The following is a 26,911-nucleotide window of genomic DNA, read 5'->3' as shown; positions in this document are numbered from 1 at the left end:
GAGAAGAAAGACATCTAATAGGAAAGTCTGATCACATTTTTCTCTGTATATGCATGGCTCTTTCATCTTTGCTGGAAGACTGTGTTAAAATCCACATCACTTGAAAATGCTTTTGGAGTTGTGGGAGTTGCAGAGGAGGTGGGATGTGGGAGTCAGGATCTGATGAACTTATATCCAGCTATATTTGATTCCAAAGCCTCATCTCTAAATTTAAAATGATTACTTTCAGTATTTGTAGCTTAAATTTGCTTTAAAAATATAATATTATGGACTAAACAAAGTCAATAGTTTTAAGAACACAAAAGTAAAGCAAAAGACAAATTAAATTTAATCCTAGGAAGTAATCCCCTCATGCGTTTATCTTTTCATAAAAAAAAAGTACACAAAAATCCCCCCAGCGAAAAATACCAAATAAGAAAGGACGAAATCGTTTGAAGTCTCTTAAATTATTGCTGCCGAGAAACTGAATTTTAGAAATTGTCAAATTATGTATAAAACTAAGGATTGCCTCTGACTAACAAAGGTTTGGCTTTTTAAAAAAAAGTTTTATGTGATACCAAAAACTATTACTGTTTCATTTTTTTAAACTGACCTCAAATTATTTCTGTAGCTATGTAAACTTCTGTACTTTGAAATGGGTATTTCAAAATACACATTTTTAAATGAATGATTATAGTGCACTACTAGACTTCAAGTGTGAACAGGCACTTTACAAACATTGAAGAAGAATAAATAAATTATGAGATATTTGACAGTCTTCATTTCAAACACTTTTTTATGTGAAAGGTCAAAACCTTGTGCTCATGTTGAGGGGGTTGATTCAGTCCCAAGTGTTTCTCCATTCACCACCATTGACTGATCTTCCCATGCTGGCAACAGAGGCAGGAGGAAGGTTCGTCTGTTTGGCTACCTTGCTAGGGATAACCGGCAGAATGTGTTAACGTGCACTGGTATCGGGAGCCTCGGTTTTTCCCATCAATGAGCAGAAGCGGCATTTTCCTGAAGTAGTCAATAATATGTGACACAGACAAGAAGTCCTGAAAATTTCGAAATACGGAGATACATCAACATTGGAATTAGTAGCATGAATTTCACCCTCAGTTTTTTTTTTTTTTTTTTTAATCTGTGTAATTTCCTACCTCTTCAAGTCATGAGGATAGTGAGAAAAAATGTGTAATACTTGGGAAATATTTTAATGATTTCTACTATAGCACTTTGAAAAAAATAATTCCTCAACACCAACAAATTCGGGATAAAAAGTCTATATTTATATTTATGTTATATATATGTATATATATATTTATATATTTTTTTAACTTTATGGGGGTCATAAATAAGAGGTCTAATTATGATACCTTTGCCTTAGGGTTGCTCTGTTTGTGTCTTTGGTTTTGGTTTCTGTATCCCTACTTCACTCTTAGTCACTAATAGTGTGAGGAGGTATAAGGAATCAGGAGGTCAGACAGCGTCCCCGTGTCTGGAGCCGATATCCATAGCATTGCAGAAGAAATGATTCCTTCATAATCTCTCTGCTATGTCCTCACTGCCACCTCACGCTCACAAAGGCTCTGCAGCCAAATCTTTGCACCCATTGTCTTCATCACCTTATCCCTGATGGCCAGACTGGAAAAAAAAAGCATCCATCCTTCTAGACAGGGGTCAGAATTACACACAGGCACCCCAGACAACATCACACACTTCATCTGAGACTACCTTGCTGGATGCCTCCTTCCAGGACAGCCGCAAGGTGTGGTTTGTACTTAGGTTTTCCCACACCAGATGAACAGAAATTCTGGAGGGCAGACTTCTCTGCCCCTGCAGCACTTACGCAGCTCTAGCCACACTGAACCAGTGATCGAAACATTTGATCAGAAGCATGTGCTTTTTCCTACTCGTTTACATAATCATGAATTAAAAATACTTGGGGTAAAGTAGAAGCTAAGGCTTAATTGTTTTTCATTCTGGAAATGTTTGATTCAGTGGATCCTCCTCCTGGAACTTTGAACTTATAGAACATGTTTGGGGCTTAAGTGTAGCTGCTAGCTTCCTTTGCAAAAGCAGGGTTTTTTAAATTACCATCCAAAAAAATAATTAACGTAAACACTGGCGAAACAGAGGAAAATTTCTCTGGCAGTTTGACCACCTTCATTGGCCAAACCTCCATTTTAAGTGAGAAATGACCCAAGTATTTAAATAGTCACCACAATAAGAATTTTATTTTTTACCCCTTTCCAGATGTCAATTTTAAAAGATAGCCTTATAAGTACACTGCAATCTTACGTTAAAATTATGTTAGAGAGGTGAATGATAGAAGGGACTATCCTTTGACACCATCTAACTATATATTTAATTTAAATATTAATTTTTTTAATTTTAAAAGTTAAAAGTTATACATGTGATCTTAGACTATTTGGAATTAAAGATATAGAGAAAGCCATAGAGAAAGACTCTATGGCACAGATAGCTACTGTTATTTTATTTCCTGCCAGTAAAGGACAGGCTTCACTAATGTGATCTTACTCTAACATTGCCATGTAGTATGGACTCCCAAAGAATGTCACAGTAGGTTTCCACATTGGCAGGTATTCGGAAAGGCATAAATAAACAGAGGATTTGGAGAAGTTTTGCAACTGGAATTCCTTACCTCTTTCCCGCGGAGTCCAGTTCCCAACAAGTAAACTTGGCTTTCCTCTTGATAGCGGATCTGGATGTTGTAAACTTTATCTTTGTACAATACCATGAGGACATATGGATTGGTTATTGTTTTTTTAGAGCTGTCTCTAACCAGGAAAGTGCCATCCTAAAAGAATAAATTCCTGTTATTATGTGAGCAGTAAATGTCCATACTTCTTTTTTTTTTTTTTTTAACTATTTATTTTAAAGAAAGAGCACAAGGGCATGAGTAGGGAGAGGGGCAGAGGAAGAAGCAGAAAGAACTCTCAAGCTGACTCTCTCCTGAGTGGGAAACCCAACTTAGGGCTTGATCCCAGGACCTGAGCCGAAATCAAGAGTCAGATATTTAACTGACTTATCCACCCAGTGCCCCAGTAAAGGCTATACTTGTATTGCCTATAGGGGCAGTGGACAAGCCTCTAGAGATCTGGAAACTTAACCAGTTGACAAGTCAGTGAACATTTAGTTCCCTGAACGGTTACAGTCCCAGGTGTCATGGATTTCTTGGTTGTCAAGAAGCAGCAAAGATTGTACCAGAAAAATTTCCAAATTTCAAAAAGAACCTCTTTGAAGTCTTTTGATGAAAAAGGAATCCCTTTTTTTGTAATAAAAGAAAATACTAAGTGGTTGAGTGGATAAAGAGCCAGACAAAATAAGGACTCTATTGTTGTAACTAAAGATCTGTCTTCCTACTACTGGGTGCTAATTCACTAACCTTTTCTTTCCATAGCCAAAATCAGAAAAGATACAAATGCCTCTGAAATTCACCCATTTTAAAACCTCATGATCACCACATCTTCATCATTAAACATCTGACCATAAACAAATGTGGACCATCCTGTGTTCTTACCACTTTTTTCTTCTATATATTAAAATAGTGTTGCGATTTGTCCTGTACCTTCAAATGTCACTCCATAAATTATTGCTACATAATATTTATACTGTAAAGATCTACTATTAAAATAGGATTAATTAGTAAGGCAGCTTTAAACTACTGCCTCGTTTGTATGTTGAATCATGATGGCTTTAAAGAGCTATCAATCTACAAAAGTGGCTTTCATATGTTCTTTTTATTTCGATTGAGTAAATTCCATTCAGAACCTCTTCTATTCAACAAATATACCTGTGGACCAGTGATTCACAGACTAGAATTTAGAGTTTTGAAAATTCCCAGAACCCATACAGAACACCCAACCAATGAAATCAGAAATCTCTCTAGATGAAACCCAAGAATCAGAATTTTTAAATCTCCCCAGGTGACTTAAATGTGCAGCTAAGATTGAGAACTATTCTTGTAGACTCAAAATGTGAGAGATGAAGAATCTTTGCTTTTCTTTCTCTGATGTATAGATTTAAGGTTAAGTTTTATCACCAGACCATAGGAGATCTAGAAATTAACCTAGAAATTTCTAGGGGAAAGGGCAAAAAAGTTGCTGCTGCCTTTTTCCATAGGGATCTCTTCACATCAGTGTGGATGGCAATTGTGTATTAAAAAATGAAGATGGAACCAATAAGATGTTAGAAGTTTAGAAGAAAGGATCTCCTTTTGATAAGGTATGCTTCCTATGACAAGACAGACCTTTATCGTTAATAAAAATCTCCTCAGATTCTGCCAGCCGAATGATTGCCTTAATTTAGATTTTTCCCAGATTCCAGGACTCATTGCTATGGATGCTGGTAGGTCTAAAGTTATCACTAATGGGTCCTCTTGGTATTACAGCATGAATATCACCTAGCAGAATTCCTAGCCTGTAATTGGTCCTCAATAAAAGCCAGTTTCCCTTTTCTCCTTCCATTAATATTTATAACTACTTAAAAACAAACTTTAGCACAGTACCTGGTTTATCTTTCTAAGAGCAGCTTCTGCCTCTGGTCGGGTAATGTAAGAAACATACCACTCTTCATTTAATGAATTCTGAAAATGTAAATTTTTAAAAACTGAATAAATTTTGCAGTTACATATGTAAGTGAAAAGAAAAGCCTCCAAGTAATCATTTTCATAAATCACCAACTCAATTCCATGAGCATTGAAACATTTGTTTTCTTAATTTGAATGTGGAATCACTTATGTGGGGCTAAATCGAAGATACTTTGCATGAACTGCTCTTTATTATGACTTTGTTTGCAAAAGTAGTTGAGATTAAGCATTCCATATATAATGGAAGTTTTAATCAGGAAAGATAGACATAATAATTTCCTCAGTTTAGTATAATATACTTAATGAAAAATCTGGGTTAATGAGCAGTTAAGTGACTTATTCAAGGTCATAAGCTAGAAAACAAATGAAAAATAGGTTTGTTTGTTTTTTTTCTCATTGTTAAATGCAAAACACACATGTGCTATTAGAAGAGTCTGAAAAACACTAAGAAAAAAGAACATATTCTTCACCTGGATCCCTTCCCTTTAATTCACTTTAAAAAATTAAGGGTAATTTAAAATAATAATAAAATACAAAGGAGTATCAAATGGGAGGTTCTGGTTATTTGCTAGGAAAAAAAGAAAATAAAAATATATGCCTAATTACCTCTTCTTCGCCAGAAGCCAGTGATCGAGGTTTGTTTGGAACTGGCAAGGAGAAGTTTCTTCCTTCGGCTCTAGGAGGTGGTCTGTGGTTAAGGCCTTCAAAAGTATAGCATTTTGAAAGTTAACTTGTTATAAGCTATTTTTCATTTCTATTATCACACATTTCCCCCCTTAAATGTCCTTACAGTTGTTCCCAGCAATTAACATTTCTAGAAGCCATAGCTTCAAAATTAATGTTCACATGCTCAAAACTACAAGGGTTGTTGACTGTTCAGGCATCATTCTATAGCCATGTCAGTGAAAGTTTGAGGACAATTCCACAAATTAGAATGATTTCTTAAATGTGTATGGTACATAATATAAAATAACTAGTCCATTAATGAAAAAGTTGCAGTCATTTAAATGTGATTCTCAAAAAGAATATTCAAGAGACTGGTTTTTCATAGGCTCCAGCACAACCAAAATGGATTCCCAACCACTGATATGGTGATAATGCAGTAATAAAGAGAATTAGGTCCTCATTTGTTTACATAAGAAGAAATGTAAGTTATCCAAGACAAGGTGAAATTACCTTGAGGATATTGTTAGCTTCTAGAACTAGGGTTTGTGACCTACTATGCCTGATTAAATTTTCTAAAGGGGTAGAAGTGTTCAACTCTCACAGAAGACCCTCCCAACAACCTAATCCATCAAGAAGTTTGTGAGTTACCTATAAATTACCCAGTGTTTGTGCCTCACCTTCCCTAACATCTTATTGTCTTGTTAACGGTTCCCTGAAACTTTCTGAGTCTGAGAATATGTTTCCCAATCTCAGCAAAGGATTGATTGTGTTGATTTGTAATCGCCAAGGCTGTTTTCTCTATGCCAGAACGGCTGTTAAGAACTGAAAAATTCTGTGAGCTGAACGGTCTCTGAATTATTCATGTGTCATTCATTCATTGTTCAACACATATTTATTCAGCACTACTCTGCCCAGGCCTTAAGTGAGGCACCCCTGTACCCTACCTTTAATCCTTACAGCAACACCGCAAGATGTGTATTATCTTCTTTGGAGAATGAGGGAACAGAGGCTCCTAGAGCCTGAACAAATCATGTGCTTTTAGTGGCTGGATCAGGACTTGAACCTATGATTCCCAAACATTATTCTGCATAAGTAAGAATCACTGGGGGTAGGGATGCCTGGGTGGCTCAGTTGGTTAAGAATCACTGGGGGAGAGGGGTTTGAATCACCCAATCTGCATTTAACAACTGCTGGGTAGGTTTCCATTGCTGGGTAGTTCCTCCCTCAACAATATGCCCCAAGGGGCCAACTGCTGCCCCAGGCCACATAGCCAGGAGAATTACCAGGGAAGGACTGAGGTCTCCTGGGCCAACCTAGCAGGGTTCTTCACCCTGGTGTTCCCTGGTGATAAGCAGAACAGACTGCCCTGACCTGCTCAGATGCCTTCTTAAGGCTCCTAAGGCCTAAACAGATTTCCCCTATCCCTACCTTTGCAGTCCAACATGGCAGATACTTTATACTGTTTATTGAATAAAAGAAACCTAACTACATAGTTAGGTTAGTCAACAGCATCACATGAGGACTTGCTAGAAATGCAGACTCTCACATCCTACCCCAGACCCACTGAATTAGAATTTTAACACATTCTGTATTTATAATAAAGTTTGAGAACACTCTCAGCAAATACTTGTCATGGACACCCAGAAAAGAAATTAAAAATGCAGGTTCTCATCCAGACTTACTGAATCAGAATCCGGGGGGGGGGGGGGTGTTCTCCTAATTTGTATTTTAAACATGTTCCTCAACTCACAACTCAAGGATAGATTCATTATAGAAACCTAACACTACAGAGAACGCCAGGCACTATCCTGAGCTCCAAATACAAACAGCAGGGAGGAAGAGCTCTCTGTGCGGAGATTAAGGCCAAGGCCACCTTTCTGAGGCAGAGTGTGTGTGTGTGTGTGTGTGTGTGTGTGTGTGTGTGTGTGTGTGTTTTATGTAGTAGCATCCTAGCATTCCAACAGCCCTGGCACATGGCAGAAACTGCATTAAATAATTGAATGAGAAAACATATCTTTTTGCTTTTAGGAAATAACCAGATCTTTGCCAAAAGGCTTCGGGATGGTTAGGAATCCAGTCATGGAGACATATTGCCTGGAGTGGTCATTAGAACCCAGAGTACAAACCTTGAGAGAAGTATGGTGGCAGGGAGGCACTCTGCGGGAAACCACTATTACTGCAGAGACAGAAAAAGAACAGATTTACGCTGGATTGGGCTGAAGAGGCTGAGGGGGAAGCTGGGTTAGGGAAACGCACTGAAAATTCTGCTTTGTTTGTGACTACTACCACCCCTCCCTGAAGCCTTGGCAACTGAGCAAAGAGGAGGGGTTGACAGAGCCCATCCCACTCCTGCCCAAGGTCAGTGGGATGCTAGTCAGTGGGATGCTAGTCAGCCCCAATGCTAATAGATTCTGATAGCCAAAACAATAAAAATCTATAAAAGGCATTGGAAGATTATTTTTAAGAGTTGGCTGCAATTTAAGGCCTTTTTGTTTGGGGAATAGCAGATGTCCTCTGGGGAGAGGACATTTCTTTTGGTTAGGAGCACATGTGAAGGGGCATGTCGTTTGGGAACTGTGAATCCTGGGGCCTGATGGTCCACAGAGAGGGAGGTGGCTGGATGAAAAACCCAGAGAGGGCCAGGTGGCCCGGACAGACAAAAACAGTATCTTCAAGGATGCGGGTGGGAGGAGGCGTTGCTTGCTCCATGCTGAGCAGCCATTCCCCCACCCACTAGCCCAACTGATGTGGGAAACAGAGGCAGAAGAAAAATTATTAAATTTCCTTACCCACTGACAAGCCCTTGAAACAGGCAGAATGACATTCCTCTAGGAAATCACCCCCACTGCAAGGCTTTGTTAAGGGCCTGACCGACCCCTACCCCCAACCAGGATCCTGTAAGTCTACTTTAACAATTCCTTTGGAAACTTCATCTCTAAACCCTCCAAGATATGTGTTGATAATCATTCCCAAGCATATGGCCCACTGATACACATCTAAAGGGTCTCACACAAAGGTTTTATTACCAGTAATAACGTTTTTTCCCAGCAATAGCTAGCTCCTCAAGGTCCTGGAAACATTGCTTCCAAAATTCCTTAGAGACTTACACCATCCCTAACCCCCTCCCAACTTACAAATATATAATGGACCACTCCTCACATTCTCCCCCCACAGCAGCTCTTTCTGTCCATGGGTCCTGTCCCCATGCTTTAATAAACCATCATTCTGCACCAAAGATGTCTCAAGAATTCCTTCTTGGTCATCGGCTCCAGACCTCACCCCACTGAACCTCACTTACATTCTGAAACTTTGTCACAACCCTGTCTGCTCGGCTCCGCAGTGGCACTGAATGGTCTTCAGCACCGAGAAGGGACAGCATGGGGGCCCAGGGAGGGATGGAGAAGAATGAGAAAACGGCAGAAGAAAAACAGCGAGAAGAGTGAGAGGAAACAGCAGAAAATCAAAGCAAGAGGCACACAGGGACCATGTAAAAAATTCAAGACTCCTAGATATCTAGCAGGAGTAGCAAGGTCGTGCTGGTGGTTTTCTCCCATACCCAAGGTGGGGGCTGGGCACCTTCCTTTGCATAGTAGAGAATGAATATAAAGGCCTGGGGGCTCTGAGGCCAAGAGGGAAAGCACCCGGGCTTATTTAGGAAGAAATGTGTGGGCCCTGAGAACGCTGATTCTGTTGAGAAAGCCGGCCTACTAGGGACAGAGCCTAGGCAGTATATTTGCAGCATCTGCTAGATCCTCCCATCCTCGATCTAGATGAACTCCAAGTACTTAAATTAATTGGGTTTCTTGAGTGTAATTCACAAAGTGAAGGCATTCTCCATTACTGCTCCAGGATCCATTCTGTCTGGGGTACCATGGGACAGTCAATTCTGTACCCCTCCAATCCCAAGCACAGGGACTCCAAGAGCAGCAGCATACTAACACGTGTGGTTGTTTATGCCCAGCCTGGTTTTGTTTCTGAAGACCCAAAATGTTCTGACCTGGCTACCACTGGCTCATTTCTTTCTTCCCCAAACCACCCAACATGAGTTCTTATCAATGGACCTTGGTGTGATGTTAAGTTAGCACTGAAAGACAACGTTACCACAGACCTTTCAGAGAAAGCTCCAGGCATGTGAGGTGACGGGAGGGGGTGCTTGGGTGATGGCTTGGTGGATCTGGAAGGGAAAGTATTCGAGCTCATGGAAGGCACTGTGGGCTGAGGTAAAGGTCTTTGATGCACTGTGGGGGGAAAAGAAAAATAAAACAGATTGTCAGGATCCAAGTGTCACGGGAACCTTCCAGAACTGCTCCCCCATAAGTTAAAAACAGCTGGTCAAAAGATCAAATATAATTATGAAGTGGTAAGCTGGAACCCCACCCCTAGGGTTTTTCTAGATGGTTTGCCACCTTAGCGTGGCCATTCCATATCATTCTCTATAATATACATTTATCTTATCTTTTTATTTTTGAAATGCTTTCTTGGCAGAAAATTGTCAGTTGGAAACCATATGAATTTCAGAAATGATTCACAAGTTTTGTTTTACGTAAGCCAAATTTTATACTGTCTCATTTATCTACAGTTAGTGATCCTTTCCTGTATTAGAAGGCATAAATACTAGAAATTTTTCTATCAAACCATGTATGCAATTTTTAATTTTGCTGTACTATTATTTGCACCATTACTTATGAACATAACAGTTCTCTTTGGTAAATATGAACTGATATATTTCTACTTAATACTGATTTAACAAATATAATTGATTCTTTTTTTTTAAGATTTTATTTATTTATTTGAGATAGAGGGAGAGCAAGAGCAGGGACAGAGGGAGAAGCTCTGGGCTTGATCCCAGGACTCCACGATCATGACTGAGCAGAAGGCAGATGCTCAACAAACTAAGCCACCCAGGCACCCCATGGGTTTCTGTACTAAATAATTCTATGTGAAAGCCCGAGCAGAAAAATGAAGGAATGAGTTATAAGTTGTAAGAAAGCTTTTTCTGAACATACCATCATCTTCATCCTGGTAAGGGAAAGAAAAGGAAAAAAGGTATTAGTCTATCATCAAAACATAATTCCTGAAAGAATTGCATTTCTTAATCAAAGAAATGTCTCTCTTTAACAGTTGTGTGTCTCCATAATAAATACAAATGTGGAGAACAGTAGAGCTTGTTAAGAGGTTCACAATTTCTTAATACAAACAATCATTTAAGGACACTCCAATCTGAGACTCTCAGAAAAGATTCTAAGGTGCCCAAAAGGACCAAAAGACACAATAATAGTGGCAATATCTACTATGTGCCCCAAAGATTTATACACAATGTCTCATCCCATTCTCCTAGCAACCCTTTAAAAATTTAACATCCTCATTTTACAAATGGAAACATGGTGCTCAGGAAGGAGTCCTAACTTGCCAAGGGTTACAGAAATGGATTGGGCCCCTAATTTGTCTGGCCCAAGGCTCAGCTCCCTTAAAAGCATGCCCCTTAAAAGCAACTCCACCTTCCTTATGGACCATGTGGTTTACAAGGTGTCTACACTGCTCAGCATCTATCTCCAGGCAACCTGTGAAATAGGCAAGGGAGGAGCTATTTGCTGTACTCCTTAGGTGAGAAATGATGTTCCAAGAGGCAAATGATTTTGCCATTGACCAGCAGGCCAAAACTGCCAACACACTAGCGAAGAAAGATCACCTTATTCAAAATATTGTTGCAAGGACTGTGTTGGTTACTACAAATGCCTGGTATATGGGGCGTGCTCAGTGAAAGTCAGTTGTCATTAGTCCTACCATTGAGATAAGAAGAGTCATAGCCAGAATCGTTCATCCCAGTTGGCCAACTGGGAGTCCCAGCAAAGTGCTGCATAGATAAATGCACATGGGCTCACTGAATGCCCACAATGAAATCCCTCTTCAACCTCATAGCAACCATGTTATGTTTCTTTCTACAGCACTCATATTCTCATGACATGAGCATTGATCCTTCCAGAAACTGGGAACTTCAAGAGTATAATGTTTCCCTCACTTTCCACCTTGTCTCCTCTTTGTCCCTGTGACTCTGCAGCCAAGATGCTATTCTTTCTGTCCCCATAGGATGAACAGGAATTGTCACCCACCTGCCTTTTCTGTGTACATTCCTGAGGCAGGAATGTGCCTGGGATTTCTTTTAGGATGACTCTATTCTGTGCCCTCCCCATCATTCAATGACATCATAAACCTCACCTCTAAGAAGTCAACCCCGACCCCTCAAGCCCCATCAATTACTATCTTGCCTCCCCTCTAGAGCTCATTTCATGATCATTTGCTGTTTACAATGTTGGGTGTGGGTCTGCCTGTCTTTCATATCCTAACACTGTATCTGAACCATCACAGCATCTACCACAGAGCTACAAGACAGCAGGCACTTGTAGGCTAAGACCTTAAACAGGGGTAGGGGTGTGATCACCTTCAGAGGGCTTATAGTGTAAAGGAAACCAGACAGACCTGAATTCCTATCTAGCTAATCACCAGCTATGCAACTTGTGATGAGTCTCTTACCCTTTTGAGCTTTGATTTCCTCTTAGTAAAAGAAAAACAATGACTCTTCATAGGGTCATTAAATGCAAAACGTGTAAAGCTGGGGTGACCAACTACCCCAGTCCCGGTTTGCCTGAAACTGATGGGGATTCTGGGACATAAGATTTTCATTGCTAAAACTGATCTAAAACTTTCATTGCTGTTCCCCAGGCAAACAGGTCATCATCCAAAAGCCACTAGCTCACCGACATGCACACAGTAGGCATTCAATAACTGCTATCCCCCCTCTTATTCAGGTCATGAAGTTATTAAAAGGGAAAACAGAGGCCTTGTAAACTTTGCTGCGAGGCCTAGACTCTTGGGCATCCGTCCCTCCTTTTATCCTTCCCTCCAGCTGTGGTTACTTTACCCTGTGAATTATCACCTGGCGATGGGGCTGGGACTCACCCAGCCACCCTGGGAGCTCTCAGAGGGACCAGAGCTAAGCAATGCCTCACTGTGGACAGGAGAAAAGATGGAGGCCCCAACAGGCTCCAGTATTTAGAAGCCTACTGGGTGCCTTCCTTGGTCTGTACGCTGGTCTTCAGTGAAGTCTGAGAAAGGCATAGCCCCAAGCTCCACAGAGCCTGCGCAAAATTTCCCTGTGCCAAGCATTTACCAGATGGCATTTTGTACTTACGTTCTCTCTTCTGTCTTGTCCCCATCCATGCCTGAAATGAATTAGGGCAAAGAAAAAGACCTGAACATGAAGAGTTCCAACGAGCCAGCCTCAGAAAGCAGATAGCTTCACTTACTCTAATAATGAGAAATCAAAACCCACTGAGCTGTGTCAAAATGGGGGAGGAAAAAAAAAACCAAACCACCCCAGCAGAAAAGCCAGGGAGCAGGAGTGGAGGGAAGGTTTGGTGACTCAGTGTTCTGTCACCATTACATTACGAGCTGAGCTAGGCAAGCCCTTATTCTTTGAGCTACTGCAGCAAATAATTACATATATATAAAAAAGGTTTAGTCAGCAAACTAACTCTTTAGTAGCTATTAAATTTCACTGAGTAGATGTTTCTCCAAGCAAATGAAAACATTTTAGGTAATATTCTCCTTTGCTGATGTCTTAAAACAGCCATCTTGGGGCTCACCCTTCGGGTGACGGGAAAGAAGCTGGAAAATGCTACTGCTCTGGGATTTTTCCCAGCTGCACAAGCTAGTCAGACAGATTTGGTGACAGCTGCCTTTGAGCTCTGGCAGGCAGCTGTGTGTCTGGGCCCACGTCAGGCTTTCCTTGGACAGGGGGATATCTGTCAGATGCTTCACCTGCTGCCCTCCCATCATGTGTTTATTTAAGATATGGATATTTTGTTCATTATGTATTTTTTACATTCATTTTGGTTTTTAAGAAGATTCCATTAAAAAAATCCATTCAAATATTAACTTGATTACTGAGGGTTTTTTTCCGGTGCCTTCTAGCCGTGGCCCTCATTTAATCCAAAAGCCAGAGCTATGAAGCCTGATTACACTGATGAGAAAAAACAGGAGCCTTAGTTATGTTCTTAGTGAGTAAGGAGTACAGTGGAGCCTGACTCCCAATACATGTACGCTTTTGGTACACAGAACCCAAAAGACTTCACAGTAAATATAAAAAAATTAGAGCAGTCTTCAGTATTCTCCCATTATAAAATGTGACTGAACATTGAGGAAGATGCTTACAGTGACCTAAAAACCTCTCCCAATTATGTCCTCTCTGCTACTTGTCTTGAAAAATGACGTGCCAGTTACTGTTCCTATGTACTGAGATGAAAGGAAAATCACGAGCATGGGTTCGACGGGCTGAGGAGACGTGCTCCACAGACAGCAGCCATTCCCATCCTCCTGAGGAAGCATCTCTCCACTCCTTTCTTTGCTAGATCACTGTCCCCTTCAAAGGGACCCAGGACTTGACATCCAACCTAAGAAGCCAGAATTCCTCAAGCCCCAGGGGCGAAACCACCCACAATTTTCAGTTCCTTGTAGGCCACTGCTGGTCAGGTTGTTGGCGTGACCGCTCTAAATGAGGAACTTGGGCAACAGAAGACAGTTACCTGGGCACAGGTGGCTTCTTCCCTGGCAGGGGGCTACCCCTGTCGTGCCTTTCGGTGGCTGGCGGTAAAGGAGGCTTCTGCATCTTGGGTAAATGCTCCCCGAGAGGCCTGCAGAGTTGAGAGAAAGGAGGGGTGAGAAACGTAACTGTGTCTCCGGGGCATGTACCATGTTTCCTCACACAAAGGCAACAGGGCACCTTACCTTCCAGCGGGGGCCGAGGGCTGTAAGACAGGAGGGAAGAGATGTGAGTGTCCTCAACACTTTTCAAAGAATAAAGACAAGACCCACAATAAAACAAAAATAAAAACAACCAAAACAAACCAGGGAAGCACTTACCTTGTCAGGAAATGGCGGCTTCTTTCCTGTAAAGGACAAACAGCAGGCAGTCCTTGAATACTTGATCGGATAAGCAGAAGGTATTAAAGCCTAGTTTGATGAACCCTTGAGTCCCAGGCCTGAGCAGGCTGACTGGGTGTGAGCACTGGAGAATCATAGACTTCAGACCTGGGAGAGGCCCACAGAGAGCCCCTAGTTTTACAGGTTCAGAGAAATTAAGTGGCTAGCCCAATGCCACACAGAATTGTGTACACACAATGTTCTGGATTCTGGGCTCCTTTTCAACCTTTGATTTCATGCAACTGATGATAAGAAGGATGAATGTTTCCTTGGGATTTTGTGCCTCTTTCATCAACTAAGAAGTTTTTTGTATAACCTAAGTTTCTTCCTCTATCTGATATAAACCTATTTGCCCTGGAGGGGTTAATTTTACCCCAATCCGGTGGTACATTGGACATTACATAAAGTATTACACTTACTTTCTGGAAAAACTTTTAATTTGGGGAAGAACATTTTGAGAGATCCTCCTGGTGGGGTGCAAGCCATTTTGTCTTAATTTTGGTTGGGTTTGGTTTCTTTCATGCTTTTACTTTTTTCTTGGAACAGACAACACGCAGACTCCCTAAAGAAATGCTAGGTGTACCTGAGAACTCTGCATTGCCAAATTGGTCAAAGCCATTTTTTTTAGATATGTATTTATTTATTTATTTATTTGACAGAGAGATCACAAGTAGGCAGAGAGGCAGTCAGAAAGAGAGGAGGAAGCAGGCTTCCTGCCAAGCAGAGAGCCCGATGCGGGGCTCAATCCCAGGACCCTAAGATCACAACCTCAGCCAAAAGCAGAGGCCCAACCCCCTGAGCCACCCAGGTGCCCCAAAGCAATTTATTTTTTATTCTGTCTGAAGTCCCTTCGCATAGATATGCCCTATTTTTCCAGTATAATAAAAAGTACCACTTAACTGCATTTAACCAGCTCTTCGAGCAAATTCTCTGTGTCTTGAGCAAGTCATTTAAGGTTTTTGAGTCTCAATTTGCTTACCTGTAAAATGAGGATTACAGCCTAAAAATGCATAGGTTTGCTGTAAGGATTCGGTGACAATTTATATGCAGGGTCAGGCACACAATCCAAAGGTGCTGACAACTGCTAGATACTTCCTCTTGCCCTCGTCTCTCCCATACTGCTGTGCAGTTAATACCCCAAGGTGAATGATGGGATTTTCACAGCAGGATGTACAGCCCAGGTCCTGGCAGGTCCTAAGGATCCGTCCTACTGTGAAGAGCTCACTGCCCAGTAGGAGACAGTTTTGTTGGTCTAAGAAATGTCTATTATTCATAACACTCTGGCTTAGGATGGAAACCCTACTTTACAGGGTTACGCAGAAAATTTGGATTTATATTCTTGGGCTTAAGTCGATTTTCTTTTTTCCTTTTTTTTTTTTTTTTTAATCTTCTGATGTATGCATATTCTCTCGGCACAGTCTCTGTTAGGAGTCCCTGTTAAGAGCCACTCTCAAAACATCATGGACAAGGAAGCAATCAAGAGTATGTATTGTCAAGAAAGAGTCTCTTTAAAAACAGTTCTTTGGGGAGCCTGGGTGTCTCAGGTCATGATCCCGGGATCCTGGGATGGAGCCCTGCATCGCATCATTGGGCTCCCTCCTCAGTGGAGAATCTGCTTCTCCCTCTCCCTGCTTGTTCTCCCTCTCTCTCTCTCTCTCTCTGTCTCAGTAAATAAATAAAATCTTTAAAAACTAAAAAAAAACACAAACTATTTTTTATAAAAAAAAGAATCTTTTAAGAGGAAACTTTTTTTCAAAAGGTGACTCTGAAGGATTTGATGTCTGCTTCTGATAGTAAGCAGGTCTGGGATCTGAACTTGAATCTCCCTGTCTCCATTGTCACATAATTTGAACAGTCCTCTGCAGCAGACTATTCTGAATTCAAAAACAGCTGACAGAGCTTTGCCTGAGTCAGCAGAGCTGTGGTCCAGTTGGGGAAACCGCAGCAAGCAAAAGAACTGAGGTTCATTTGCACACAGAGAGGAACCTGAGGCCACCCGAGACTACTGCCTTGCTCAGAATGCCAGTCAGGAAGGCTGGGTGTGGCCGGGATTTGGGGCCCCTTCTCCTACAAGACTCCTAGCCCCCTCCCCAGAGCTCTCTACCCCAGAGCAAGGAAGATCCAGGGTCTCCGACTGTAATATGATGTCACTGGAAAAAGAGCACCCACTTTGAAGTCAGAAAGACCTGGGTTCAAATCCAACAGTGAGTTATGCAAATGTGGGAGAGTTCTTCAACTTCTGTCAACTTCAGTTTCATTGTCTGCAAAACGGGAAGAATACTTCACTCCCTTCATTGGATCGTTGTGAGGATAATGTAGGTAAATTATTTTTGGTAGGTAAAGTACTCACCCCCAGAGGGGTGCTCAACAAACAGTTGCTAACTTTTATAATTGAATTTGAAATAGCTTTATAGACAGGTGGCCATACTCTAAGAACACTCTGGGCTGATTCTGGGGGAAAGGGACTATAGGATACCCACAGTTTGATCAACTGCACATGACAACAATAAACAACCCTGACATTTGAATAGCACCTTGGAGTTTTATCAGGCATCTTCTCCCTACAGAACTGCTGCCTTACAAATAAGGAGACAACTCTGAACACATATGGTCCCTGCGGTCAGTAAGCCGCTTAGTAGCAGCCGCGGCAGCTGACAACAGCTCTTCCAGACCTCCTGTCTCTGCCCAGCCTCCCGGAGGACGATGAGATGTGGGTATACCCGGCCCCCATGAAGAGGCAGCCCCAGCACAGGGCTGACAGTTGGAGTTCTGCAGTCCATCTGATCTCAGGTTGAGTCTCTACCCCCATCACTGGGTAGCTGAGTCAACTGGGAAAGTTATCTCTTTGGGTCTCAGTTGCCTCGTCTCTGAAATGAGGATGATGCCCATAGTCCTACATCCTGGTACCGTTATAATTGTGGTGGTGCATGCGAAATTCATGCCGTAAGCACTCTATAAATATTGGCCGTTGTCACTATGCATCAAATAGATACCAACCTAGTGTGAAGGGCTCTCTGTCAAATGGGGCTAATGAACGATCGAGAGGAGGTTTCGTGCTTCTGTCTATGGAAGGAGCAGGAACTGGAAGGGAAAAAGACTGAAGTCAATTTCAAGAATAAAGCGTTGGCTGGGGCTGAGGGGACAGGTGTGCTGGTGGGCAAGGGAGGGCAGTCCCCATACTTACGCTTTGCTGTCTTATGGTTTCTACTTCTGCTAGGCTCTTCATGGTTTGGTTGGGGTGGAGGGAGTGGCTGTTTTAAAAAGATCCATGTTAAGCAGCATCTCATTAGGATACATTCACAAGTCCTATGGCTTTAATGCCCCAAATCTGTCTGACTTTATTCACTTTCCTGTCGTTTCTTTCCTGGACAATAACCTCTTACCTGAGTTCCCCCATCCCACACCCTTCCATCCAGGGTATTACCTGCATGGCAGGGAAATGAGCATGTCAGTCCCCTGCCAAGCCCTCAAGCGGCCTCTATCACATAGGAACACAGTAAAAACTCATCATGTGTCCACTGTTCCAACTTCTTAGACTCCTCTCTCCAGTGCCTACTGGGCTCCCACTCCAAATGTCTTCTTACAGTTCCTGCAAGATCTCAAGCTCATTCCCTACTTCTCATCTCAGTGATTGTGTTTCCCTCTGCCTAGAATGTTCCTTGCCCAGCTCCTGTCACAACTGGCCCATTCTGTTCAGCTCAGTGTCACCTTTACACCCATTATCGTGTTACTGGGTCTTCTGTCTCGCTAACCACACATAACTGCTCAAATTGTCTTTTGCATACATCTACTTACTAGTTTAGTATCTGTCTTCCCCTGACCAAAATGGAAGTGTTATAAAAGCAGGGACCTTATTTGTCTTGTCCGTGCTCTAGTCCCAGCAGCTAGAACACTGTTTGGCACACAGTAGTGGCAAATAGCGATCTGTTGACCAAATGAGTGAATTCTGCATCCCGGTAATGGAGGTGGAGGCCTTCAGTTTTCAAAGCAAAATGCTTTATAGATCAATTCGGCTCCCTGAGCCCCTTTGCAAGAAAACTGGACAAGCAGGAGAAAGCCTTATATGCTTAGATGAAAGGTCCTAACTGTGGTGTGGTCTGCATTTTGAGATTTGGGGAAAACAACATTCCTTCCAGCCCTGACATTTTGGCAATTGCCACCGCTGTTAAAGTGCTCGGATCCCTTACGAAGAAAACACATTTCCAACTATTAACATACTAGCCTGAATTTCTCGGGGTCTCTCTGGGTACTTAACTGGACTCACAGGACCTGAAGCTGTAAGCTTGAAGAAAGAGGGAGAGGCAGTTTGCTGCCTGTCTCTCTCCCTCTGGGTTCCCTGCATTTTAAGTTTTCGGGGCTCAAGCCACGGCTCGCGGAATTTCCGCTTCTGCCCGGCAGGTGGCGCACGTCTTGCAGGCTAGAGAAGGTGCTAGGGACCCACGAGACGGATGGGGACGACTTACTAACCTTGGTCCCTTGAGTTTATTTCACAGTTTTTATTAACTTCAAAGCTGGGAAATAATAGCAATACCTCATTATTGAAGTTGTTTACATTGCTTTGGGTAAAAAGAAAATGCCGGTGATAGGCCCTACGACCTAAGTAAAAATCACTAGCATATCACCCCCAAGCCCCACCCCCCCCACCACCACTGCAAGTGCCTGGGCTTGCATGTTCCCAGCCTATATACAATCTTTTCCTACTAGTCAGCATTGGATAAAGATACGTAGAGTCTTCTCTCTGGCAAAGGAGGGATCAAAGTGGACATAGCACCAAGGAAGAAAGCGAGGAGGCTTACCGGGTGACTCCGGCCTGCGGGCGGAGGAGGGAGCCCAGCCATTGGTCTCTGCGGGGGCACGGGCGGCTGCTGCGGGGCTTTGCTGGAGGGGGGCCGGTCTGCGGAAGGACAAGAGCAGTAGGGTAGTGAAATGAAAGCAGAAATGCCAACCAAAGCAGGGTTCTAAGCATCAGTGTGCTGGGGGAGGGGGAATCCTATCCCACGGACCCTCACCAGCACCGAGGCCAGCCTGGGTCTCACAGACTCTCTCTCTCTCTCCCTCTCTCTCTCTCTCTCACACACACACACACACACACCCAGGCCTGGGTTAACTAGGCCTTCATGGCTCAGGTCATGGGTCCCCTTCTTTCCCCTCACAAATGCTCTGGACTGACCTCTCCTTCCCACTTCCTCTTTTTGTTGTCTCCTCCCTTAAGGGGGAGGGCTGGTTCAGAGTCTAGATCATCAACTTTCTAGCTGACTCTGTGACACTCTTCTGGGCAAGTGTGCAGAAGCCCCCTTTCTGCCTAGTAGTCCTAGCCTGTAAGAACCACGAGGCAAGGTCTATGTCTTCCTTCCTGATAATTTCACATTTCGCCATTTAGGATGCTGCCTGGCTCACAAGAGGAGACCAGTCATCGTTGCTGAATGGATAAATGAAGGAGGGAAAAACAGCCTGGTAGGAAAAGACTGACCATAAAAAGCTTAAATACTGTTTCCATTTTCTCAAGTGATGGTCAAAGCCCCTTCGCACTGTTACGTTGACTGTAGCCATAGCCGTTTGGGAGTGGAAATGCCATGGAACTACAAGTTGGCCAAAAGATGGGGAGGAATAGGAAGCTACTCTCGAGTCCCTAATTCCTGCACAAAGTGAGTTATTGTTGGAAAATACCCCAAAATGGCAGCTTAGCATCGGTATCAGCAACCACAGACTGTGATTTGTCGGCAACAGTTCCCATCCTCCCAGCAAACCTCTGTGGGCTATGTTTTTATTATCCTATTTCACAGATGAGAAAACTGAGGCCCAGAGAGGGGGAGTCACCTGCCCAAAGCCACAGAGCCAGGAGGCGGCTGAGCCGGCATCCACGGACCCCTTTGCACCGCGTGGGTGCGGGCCTCCTGCGGGTCGGCTCGGCGGGCGCGGGCAGCCAGGGCCTTACCAATGTAGGTGGAGTTGGAGTTGGGGAAAGGCTTGGCAGGCAGGATAGAGTTCTGCAGGGCCTCCTCGTCGTTGGAGGGCGGCGGCTCATAATCGGCGTCATCTTCCACGGGCGCCTCTTCTTCCTCGTTGGGGGACTCGTAGTCGTCGTTGTCATCCTCGTTCTGATCATCCGTGGGGCTCTCATAGTCATCTTCTTCCTGCCAACACAGTGACGGGGACAGACTGGTTTGTGGAGGCCCCGTGGCACCCAGGTGCCTACCCTCAGCAACTCTCTCTCTGCCAAGCCTCGTGACGGTCCCGGCGTGGGAGGCGGCAGCAGTCAGACGGTCACTCCCATTTCACAGATGAGGACACTGAGGTTGGGGAGTGCAAGATCTCAGGGCCTGGGAGTCGTGGACTTGGAACCTCCATCAAGGCCTTTAGGCCACGAGGCCAGTGCATTTTCCACTACACTTTTTAGGCACAAGAGAGAATAGTGGAAGAGATGAAGAGGGCACGGGAACAGAGGGGTGGGAGAGCCAGCTCTGTGTCCAGGAAACATGTTTCTTATTCCGGGCATCGCCAAGTCGGAGGCTAAACGCCTGAAGCATTTGCGATCCTGCTAGTTAATTGTTCTCTTCTTGGCGTGCCTGTGCTCAAAACCTTCTTCTCATTACAACCCAGTGAGTGTGGAAGGCCATGCTAATGGGGAAACCAGATAACCAAAGCCTGCTCATTAGAAGGCAGATTAAATTGTGTCTGGGAGGGGAGAGTCAAGGCTGTGCGATTCTTTTTGCGAAGAACGAAGTGCGGAGAAACAGCAGCTTATTATTCACGACGTCTGACACTGAGTTTAAAGCTGCTTTTCTGAGAAGAGACTCTCTTTCTAAATTTTAAACGTTGTGTTGTGTTGTGTGCGTGCTCCTTTGTAGGTCTCAGGGAAAGCGAGCCCTGGGGACTGAGCAAATGCCTTTGAGGCTGCTCGTGAAAGTGGACAGTCGTAGTAATGGTTTCCCAAGCAGAGTGGCACCATCAGCCGCAGCAGGGGACGAGCACTTGAGAACTCTTGTACCAAAGTTCAGTGGGTAATAGGGGAGCCCAGGGCAGTTCTCTAAAGTCAAGGGCAGTGTGGAAAGAAGCTGTGGGAGGTTGTATTTTGACAAGGAAAGGTGAGTACCAGTAGCCTAGAAATCCTCACAGCTTGGCTAGGTGACTTAAGAAAGACCATCTAAATTGTTCAGTTGTAAGATTCCTGTGTTCATGTTTGATTTGAGGTATATTTTTTAAAATATCAGAAGGCAAAGTAAAGTTGAGTGTCTTCCTGAACTCTGAGAAAGACTTCATGGGTGACTGAGTGACTCAGTCAGTTAAGGCTCTGACTTCAGCTCAGGTCATGATCCCAGGGTCCTGGGATTGAGTCCCACATCAGGCTCTCTGCTCAGTGGGGAGCCAGCTTCTCCCTCTCCCTTTGCCTGCTGCTCTGCCTACTTGTGATCTCTCTCTCTCTCTCTCTCTCGCTGTCAAATAAATAAATGAAATCTTTGAAAAAAAAAAAAAGAAGAAGAATGATAGTCTTATTAAAAAAAAAAAAAAAGACTTCATCCTGTCTTCTGTGTTCCTATAACTTGAGAGCAGGGGATGGAACCCCTGAATCAGAGGCCTTGGGAATAGTAGTCTCCACCTCTCTCCCTAGTGGCCCCAGTGACTGCCCTTGACTGACAAAGGAATCCCTAGATTGTCTCAGCCTACATACCCAAGCCCCATTGTTCCACTTTCTATCAGCCTTTTACCCTGGAAGCCTTTCTCAATAAGAGACTTTTCCTCTCCACTTCTCAAACAGTGCATTTCCCCAGTGATTTGTCTCCTAAGTTTGCATGCATGTATTTGCTCTTAGTCATGTTCTGCTGTGTGTAAGTGTTATCCATACTATAAAAGGCTCAGAGGGTTGGGGGGCTTGTCTCCATCCCTGCCCACCTAGCGCTTTGTGCAGGGCTGAGCATGCACCAGAACCCATGAGTGCTAGAAGCAGTGGCTAATGGAAAGCCGTGTCCCTGGAGACCGTGAAGGACATTAGCCTCAGGCTGGGATCCTGCAAGAAGGGACCACATGGCCCTTTGCAGTGGCAAAGATACCAAAATAAATCTTGCCAATTCCTTTGTCTTCTTAGAGAAAGTAGAGACTTGGTGAGCATTTTTGAATGTAATGCTTCCTTTTGTCAGAATCCCAATAGGACAAGGCATGTTTTACCAGCTTCCTTAAGGCACTGAGGCAATTGCTTGCCAGAAAGACCACCAGGCTGAGGATCGGGCCACCTGGGCCCCAGGCTGGCCGCTAACTAGCTGTGTGTCTCTGTGTAAGTCCCATTCTCCACTGGGCTCAGCTGCTTCATCTGTAAAATGAACACACTGGGCTCCTAGCCATAATCGAGTTTCTTAGCCAGAGTCCAACATAATGACCCTGGAAGCAATCTTCTGGGGAGAGGATACCCAGAGTTCATCAGATTCTCAAAGTGGTCATTGTGACCCCTCCAACATAAAACCCAATTGGACTGGGCTTTCCCTGAGGTCTTTTCAGGGCTAATAGTTGATTCTGAAATCTCTTTGCTTCTGTGTCACCAGTGAAGACTTAAGTCTATGAAAAAAGCTATTTTAAGCTACTTTACTGTATCCCATCTAGAGGAGGGAGTTTGGAAAGGTCCTGCTATGGGGGTGATAATAGTGAATAATGAGACGATCTGAAACTCTAGCCCATGGGCCAAATCTGGCCCACCATCTGTTTTTGTAAATAAAGGTTTATTGGCACACGGCCAAGCACAATTGTTCAGCTATCATCTATGGCTACATTTGTGCTATAGGAGCAGAGGTGAGCAGATGAACTGGAGGCCGTGTGGATGGCAAAGCTGGAAATATTTACTATCTGGCTTTTACAGAACACATTTTATGACACCCAGGGGAGGGTAATACTGGCATCTTGCTAGAAGACTTGCTCCTTTTGGCATCATGCTAGTTCCTTATTACAAAGGTGCTATGCAAAGCGCTACAAGGGTAGGAGAGGCCACGCCATACTCACAAAGGATGACCAGCCCCCATTGTCCTCTTCATGGCTTTCTGCAGAAGAAGATAACACCATTGTCAGTGCCAAAAAGAGCCCCTAGAAGGAAAGTCAAAGCAGCACCGCATCTGCTGTGCCCCCACACCACTGTCCATCCCCGGCCTTCATCCGAGCTTCCTCATACCTGGGGGCTGGTTTAGTATCAGCTCTAGAATTTCCACCTGAGCAGCTCATGCTACCAGAAGGCAGTGGTGATTCCCAACATTTCACCACAGAACAGTCCCCTAAGAGGGCTTTAAAATACACAGACACAGGGGACCTATCCCTACAGTTTCTTTAAAGTTTTAAAGACCCAGATGGAGGGGCACTGGCTTTGCTCAGGTGCTCAGTCTAAGCCTGGGTCCTCCCATGTTCCCCCCCAGAGTTCTTCATTTCAGATCTATAGAGGCTCCCAGCAAAGCTGGGGCCGTAAACCAGGCACCCTGCAGAGTAACACTTCTTCTGCTCGAAGCCTGGAGCCAAACCTCTCCCTGGGAAAGAAGTGCCTGACAGGCAAATGAGTAAGGTCACCTGCATAACACCCCAGGAGCCCCAGGAACTGGCAGACAGAAGAACCAAAGTACCTGTCCCCGCCAAAAGCAATCACTCCCACCCCTGACACCTTTACCTGTCTCTTCAGGAAACCGCTGGACTTGGGGTCTGCAAAGGCAAACAGCATTGTATTAATGTTGCTACTGGCTGAGGGGCCTCTCCCTCTTTCCTCCATCCTGCCCTGCACGAGGAGACCCCAGTAGCGGGGTATATCTCACCATCGAGGACTAGTGTCCTTGTTGTTTAGCAACCTGGGCCAGGCTGCCCGAAAATTCTGGAAACTATCAAAGTCACATCGGTGGCATAACTGGGGGCTCATGATTGCCTGAATCTCTAAGGGAAGTTCCCCTGAAACCACAGACCCATGAATAGGATGGAGGGCAGAGAAAAGGAACTCCCTCTCTCCTCCTTGGCACCAGCTTCAAGACCCTGGGGCCAGAGGAGGGCTGCCGGTCAAAAATTGGGGTGAAACTATCCTGTGCTTCCCATTGAAGGTTCCACTTGGGTTTGAAAATTCTTTGGGTTTCCTTACAGCATTACTGGAATCTTGGCTCCCCCACTCACTTGCGTGTGAAGATGCTCCTTCTCTCTTCATTTTTGTTGATTTCTTGACTTAACTTACTGAGAATCCTACAAGGTAAAAGATAGCCAATGTGACAAAACCAGCGTCTCTCCCCCAGTCCAACCTTCTCCTTAGCCCTGGCGTTCCCTCATCTGCGTAACCTTGAGCACCGGGCCAACAAGGACCAGCCTCCACGGGGCTTCTGCTTCTCACGTTCTCCCACCTTCATCCCCTCACCAGTCCCCGCTCCTGCCCCGCAGGCCCTCTGGGCTCGCTCGGATCCTCAGTGAAGTTCAAAGACCCTCTGGGAAGGGCCAGACCTGTCAGCTCTCCCCCGGATCCCCTTCTCTGAAATTCTGGAGCCCTACAACCCAGATATGACCACTGTGTATTTTATTGTCTTACTGCTCCTGGGGCTGACTCTTGGTTTAACATCCCTGTGGGGCTGTCAGGCTTCCAGGAACCCTCAGTCCATCTCAGAAACCTAGAGGAACTAGCAGCTTGTCGCAGAGTTCGACAGGAGCTCTGCTGAGCTGTTCTTTGGTCTGTAGCTTCTTTCATTCCCCCATCCCCCCCTGCCTCCTCCTCAGTGACATGGATTTTTTTTTTTTTTTTAATAAAATTTGGAGGAACGTTCCCAGTCAGGGCACATCCTAAAGAGTGGGAGATTCCTTGATTCACCCATGTCCTAAGGCCAACCTTGGCCAGGACTTGGAGATACTTGGTGATACTCTCAGTTCTCGGGTGTTGTGAGCTAGCAAATGCTCATACCCCAGAAGAGGGAGGGCCTTCACGAGAAGGACTGCCCCTCAAGCACACCCTAGCAGTAAAGGTCCAATCCATGGGGACTCTCGGGGCTCCAGGACAGTAGACTCTAGCCCTCCTTAGTGCCCACCGATGAGACCAAGGGAACACTCAGACCAAGGGAATACGGATTCAGTACTTCCTAGAGATTTGGGGGCAGCTGGGAGGAGCCTCAAAGATGATCGAAACCAATATCATTTTATAGATGAGGCCACAGAGACTCACAGGGTGGGCTAGTGATAAAACCCCCCTCCGCCGAAGCCAGGCTCCCTCATTACCAGGGCAGCCCATTTTCAACACACCGTGGCCTTGTGTCAGTTTCCTCTCTGCTACGAGCTCCCCATGAGCTGAGGCCAGTGAGCCTGTGGCCCATCTGAGAATGAACGAAGACCTACATTCCTTCAGGAAAGTGGCCATCACAAGGTAACAAGTTTGGCCTAAAACAAACTTGCTAAGTTAGCAAATATGGTCCTGAGCATCCACTAGTCCCTGCTTCCCTCATCACTCCCCCTGGCTTCCAGCCCCCCCACTTCTCCCCTGTCCCAGGAAGTGGCTGATCACTACTCTGAGCCCTGCGCTCTCCATAGAATGACAGGGTACGTTTTATAAACACACTGGGGACTTACGGGGATGCTGTGGCCTCGGGGATTTCACACGGTCCAGACGGCCCAGACAGCCCAGACGGGGCAGTGGCTTTAAAGCAGGAGACGGGACTTGGCATTGGCCTCCTGATTACAACACCAGAGCCCTTGTGACACACTTCTCTTGTCTCCTTTAAGCGATTACTTTGAGAAGCTGAGGCAGTACCTCTCCTCCCTCCTCGGCCATGTAGGGTGCAACAGATCCTTCAGAGCCACCGAGGGAGCCCTGCTGGTGGCCACACCTTGGCCGAGTCAGGGTCAGGCCCTGGTGGCTGCAGAAGCCCCTCCCACACAGACAGGCCTTCACTCCACGGGGTGCCCTGAGGGCCTTCAAGGTACTGGGAGCTCTGCCCAGTGCTCGGGGCGCCTCCGTGAACCATGCAGAGGCCCCTGAGCTCAGGGAGCTTTCATGCGAGTGGAAAGAGACAAACAATGAACATTGCAGGAAGTGAAATTCTAGCTGAGGGTTGTGCCGATATACAGGCGATGGAGGTGGGGGCCGGGCAGGCAGCGGGGCTGGAACCTGTGGGTGGGGCGCGGTTGCCATGGAAAAGCAGCGCAGTGGGCCTGGGGCCTCAGTTTGGGGATGATATTTCAGCTGTGATCCCTGGGAAGGGGGTGGGGCTGCCCCTCAGAGGCCCTTCCAAAAGACCTCAGTGGGCTCTGACCAGCTCACTAAGCTGCTTTGATCCTGGGAAGACCTCCTCCGCTTTGTGGTGGCCTTCTCACCAGTATCTTTAGCAGCCAGGATGGAGGCTTCTGGGGCTTGAACTGGCTAAGGAAGGAAATGTCAAACCGCAGGCCCTATAGAGGAGGAGCAGAGAGGTGACAGAATGCTGAGGGGTGGGGGGGAGGCTGAGGCCGGCGTGGGGCAAAACAGGGGCTGCTGGCACCCTCCTGTTACGGCAGGCCGCAGAGAAAGCCTGCCAGGCCGGCTAGGAGCGCTGCAGGTGGACGGGGCAGGGGGGTGGAAGCAAACCTTCAGAGCCGGCCCCCACTCTCACACCCACAGAGAGAACCAAGTGACAGTGAGTGGCCGGAGGTGACTCATTCCTCCTCCTCCCCACAAACCTCAGGCCTCACTTAACACCAGCCCTGGGCAGCAGGTAG

At 45.1% G+C, this 26,911-nt stretch overlaps 1 protein-coding gene across 3 annotated transcripts in view; it reads right to left on the bottom strand.

Annotated features, from left to right (window-relative positions):
* LCP2 (lymphocyte cytosolic protein 2) overlaps window positions 1–26,911 on the bottom strand; it is a 56,403-nt gene that overhangs the window by 12,564 nt on the left and 16,928 nt on the right. The window contains exons 4-21 of one of the 3 annotated variants that reach the window (XM_032337042.1): window positions 24,359–24,424; window positions 23,871–23,902; window positions 23,222–23,259; window positions 20,172–20,370; window positions 19,033–19,130; window positions 17,421–17,487; window positions 17,234–17,317; window positions 14,177–14,202; window positions 14,042–14,061; window positions 13,840–13,947; window positions 12,447–12,477; window positions 10,264–10,276; window positions 9,366–9,495; window positions 7,384–7,433; window positions 5,198–5,292; window positions 4,511–4,588; window positions 2,645–2,800; window positions 911–1,037 (exon numbers count right to left, since the gene is read on the bottom strand). In XM_032337042.1, coding sequence (XP_032192933.1) covers window positions 915–1,037; window positions 2,645–2,800; window positions 4,511–4,588; window positions 5,198–5,292; window positions 7,384–7,433; window positions 9,366–9,495; window positions 10,264–10,276; window positions 12,447–12,477; window positions 13,840–13,947; window positions 14,042–14,061; window positions 14,177–14,202; window positions 17,234–17,317; window positions 17,421–17,487; window positions 19,033–19,130; window positions 20,172–20,370; window positions 23,222–23,259; window positions 23,871–23,902; window positions 24,359–24,424 — 1,414 coding nt within the window. In that variant the 3' untranslated portion in view covers window positions 911–914. Of the gene's footprint in view, window positions 1–757; window positions 1,038–2,644; window positions 2,801–4,510; window positions 4,589–5,197; window positions 5,293–7,383; window positions 7,434–9,365; window positions 9,496–10,263; window positions 10,277–12,446; window positions 12,478–13,839; window positions 13,948–14,041; window positions 14,062–14,176; window positions 14,203–17,233; window positions 17,318–17,420; window positions 17,488–19,032; window positions 19,131–20,171; window positions 20,371–23,221; window positions 23,260–23,870; window positions 23,903–24,358; window positions 24,425–26,911 lie in introns of those variants that run through there. The other 2 variants (XM_032337039.1, XM_032337043.1) reach the window with 2 other exon arrangements.

The sequence above is a fragment of the Mustela erminea genome, chromosome 3 (assembly GCF_009829155.1).
Source record: "Mustela erminea isolate mMusErm1 chromosome 3, mMusErm1.Pri, whole genome shotgun sequence".
Taxonomy (NCBI): Eukaryota; Metazoa; Chordata; class Mammalia; order Carnivora; family Mustelidae; genus Mustela; species Mustela erminea.
Note: the sequence above shows the minus strand (reverse complement) of the source record. Positions and strands in the feature narration are given on the sequence as shown.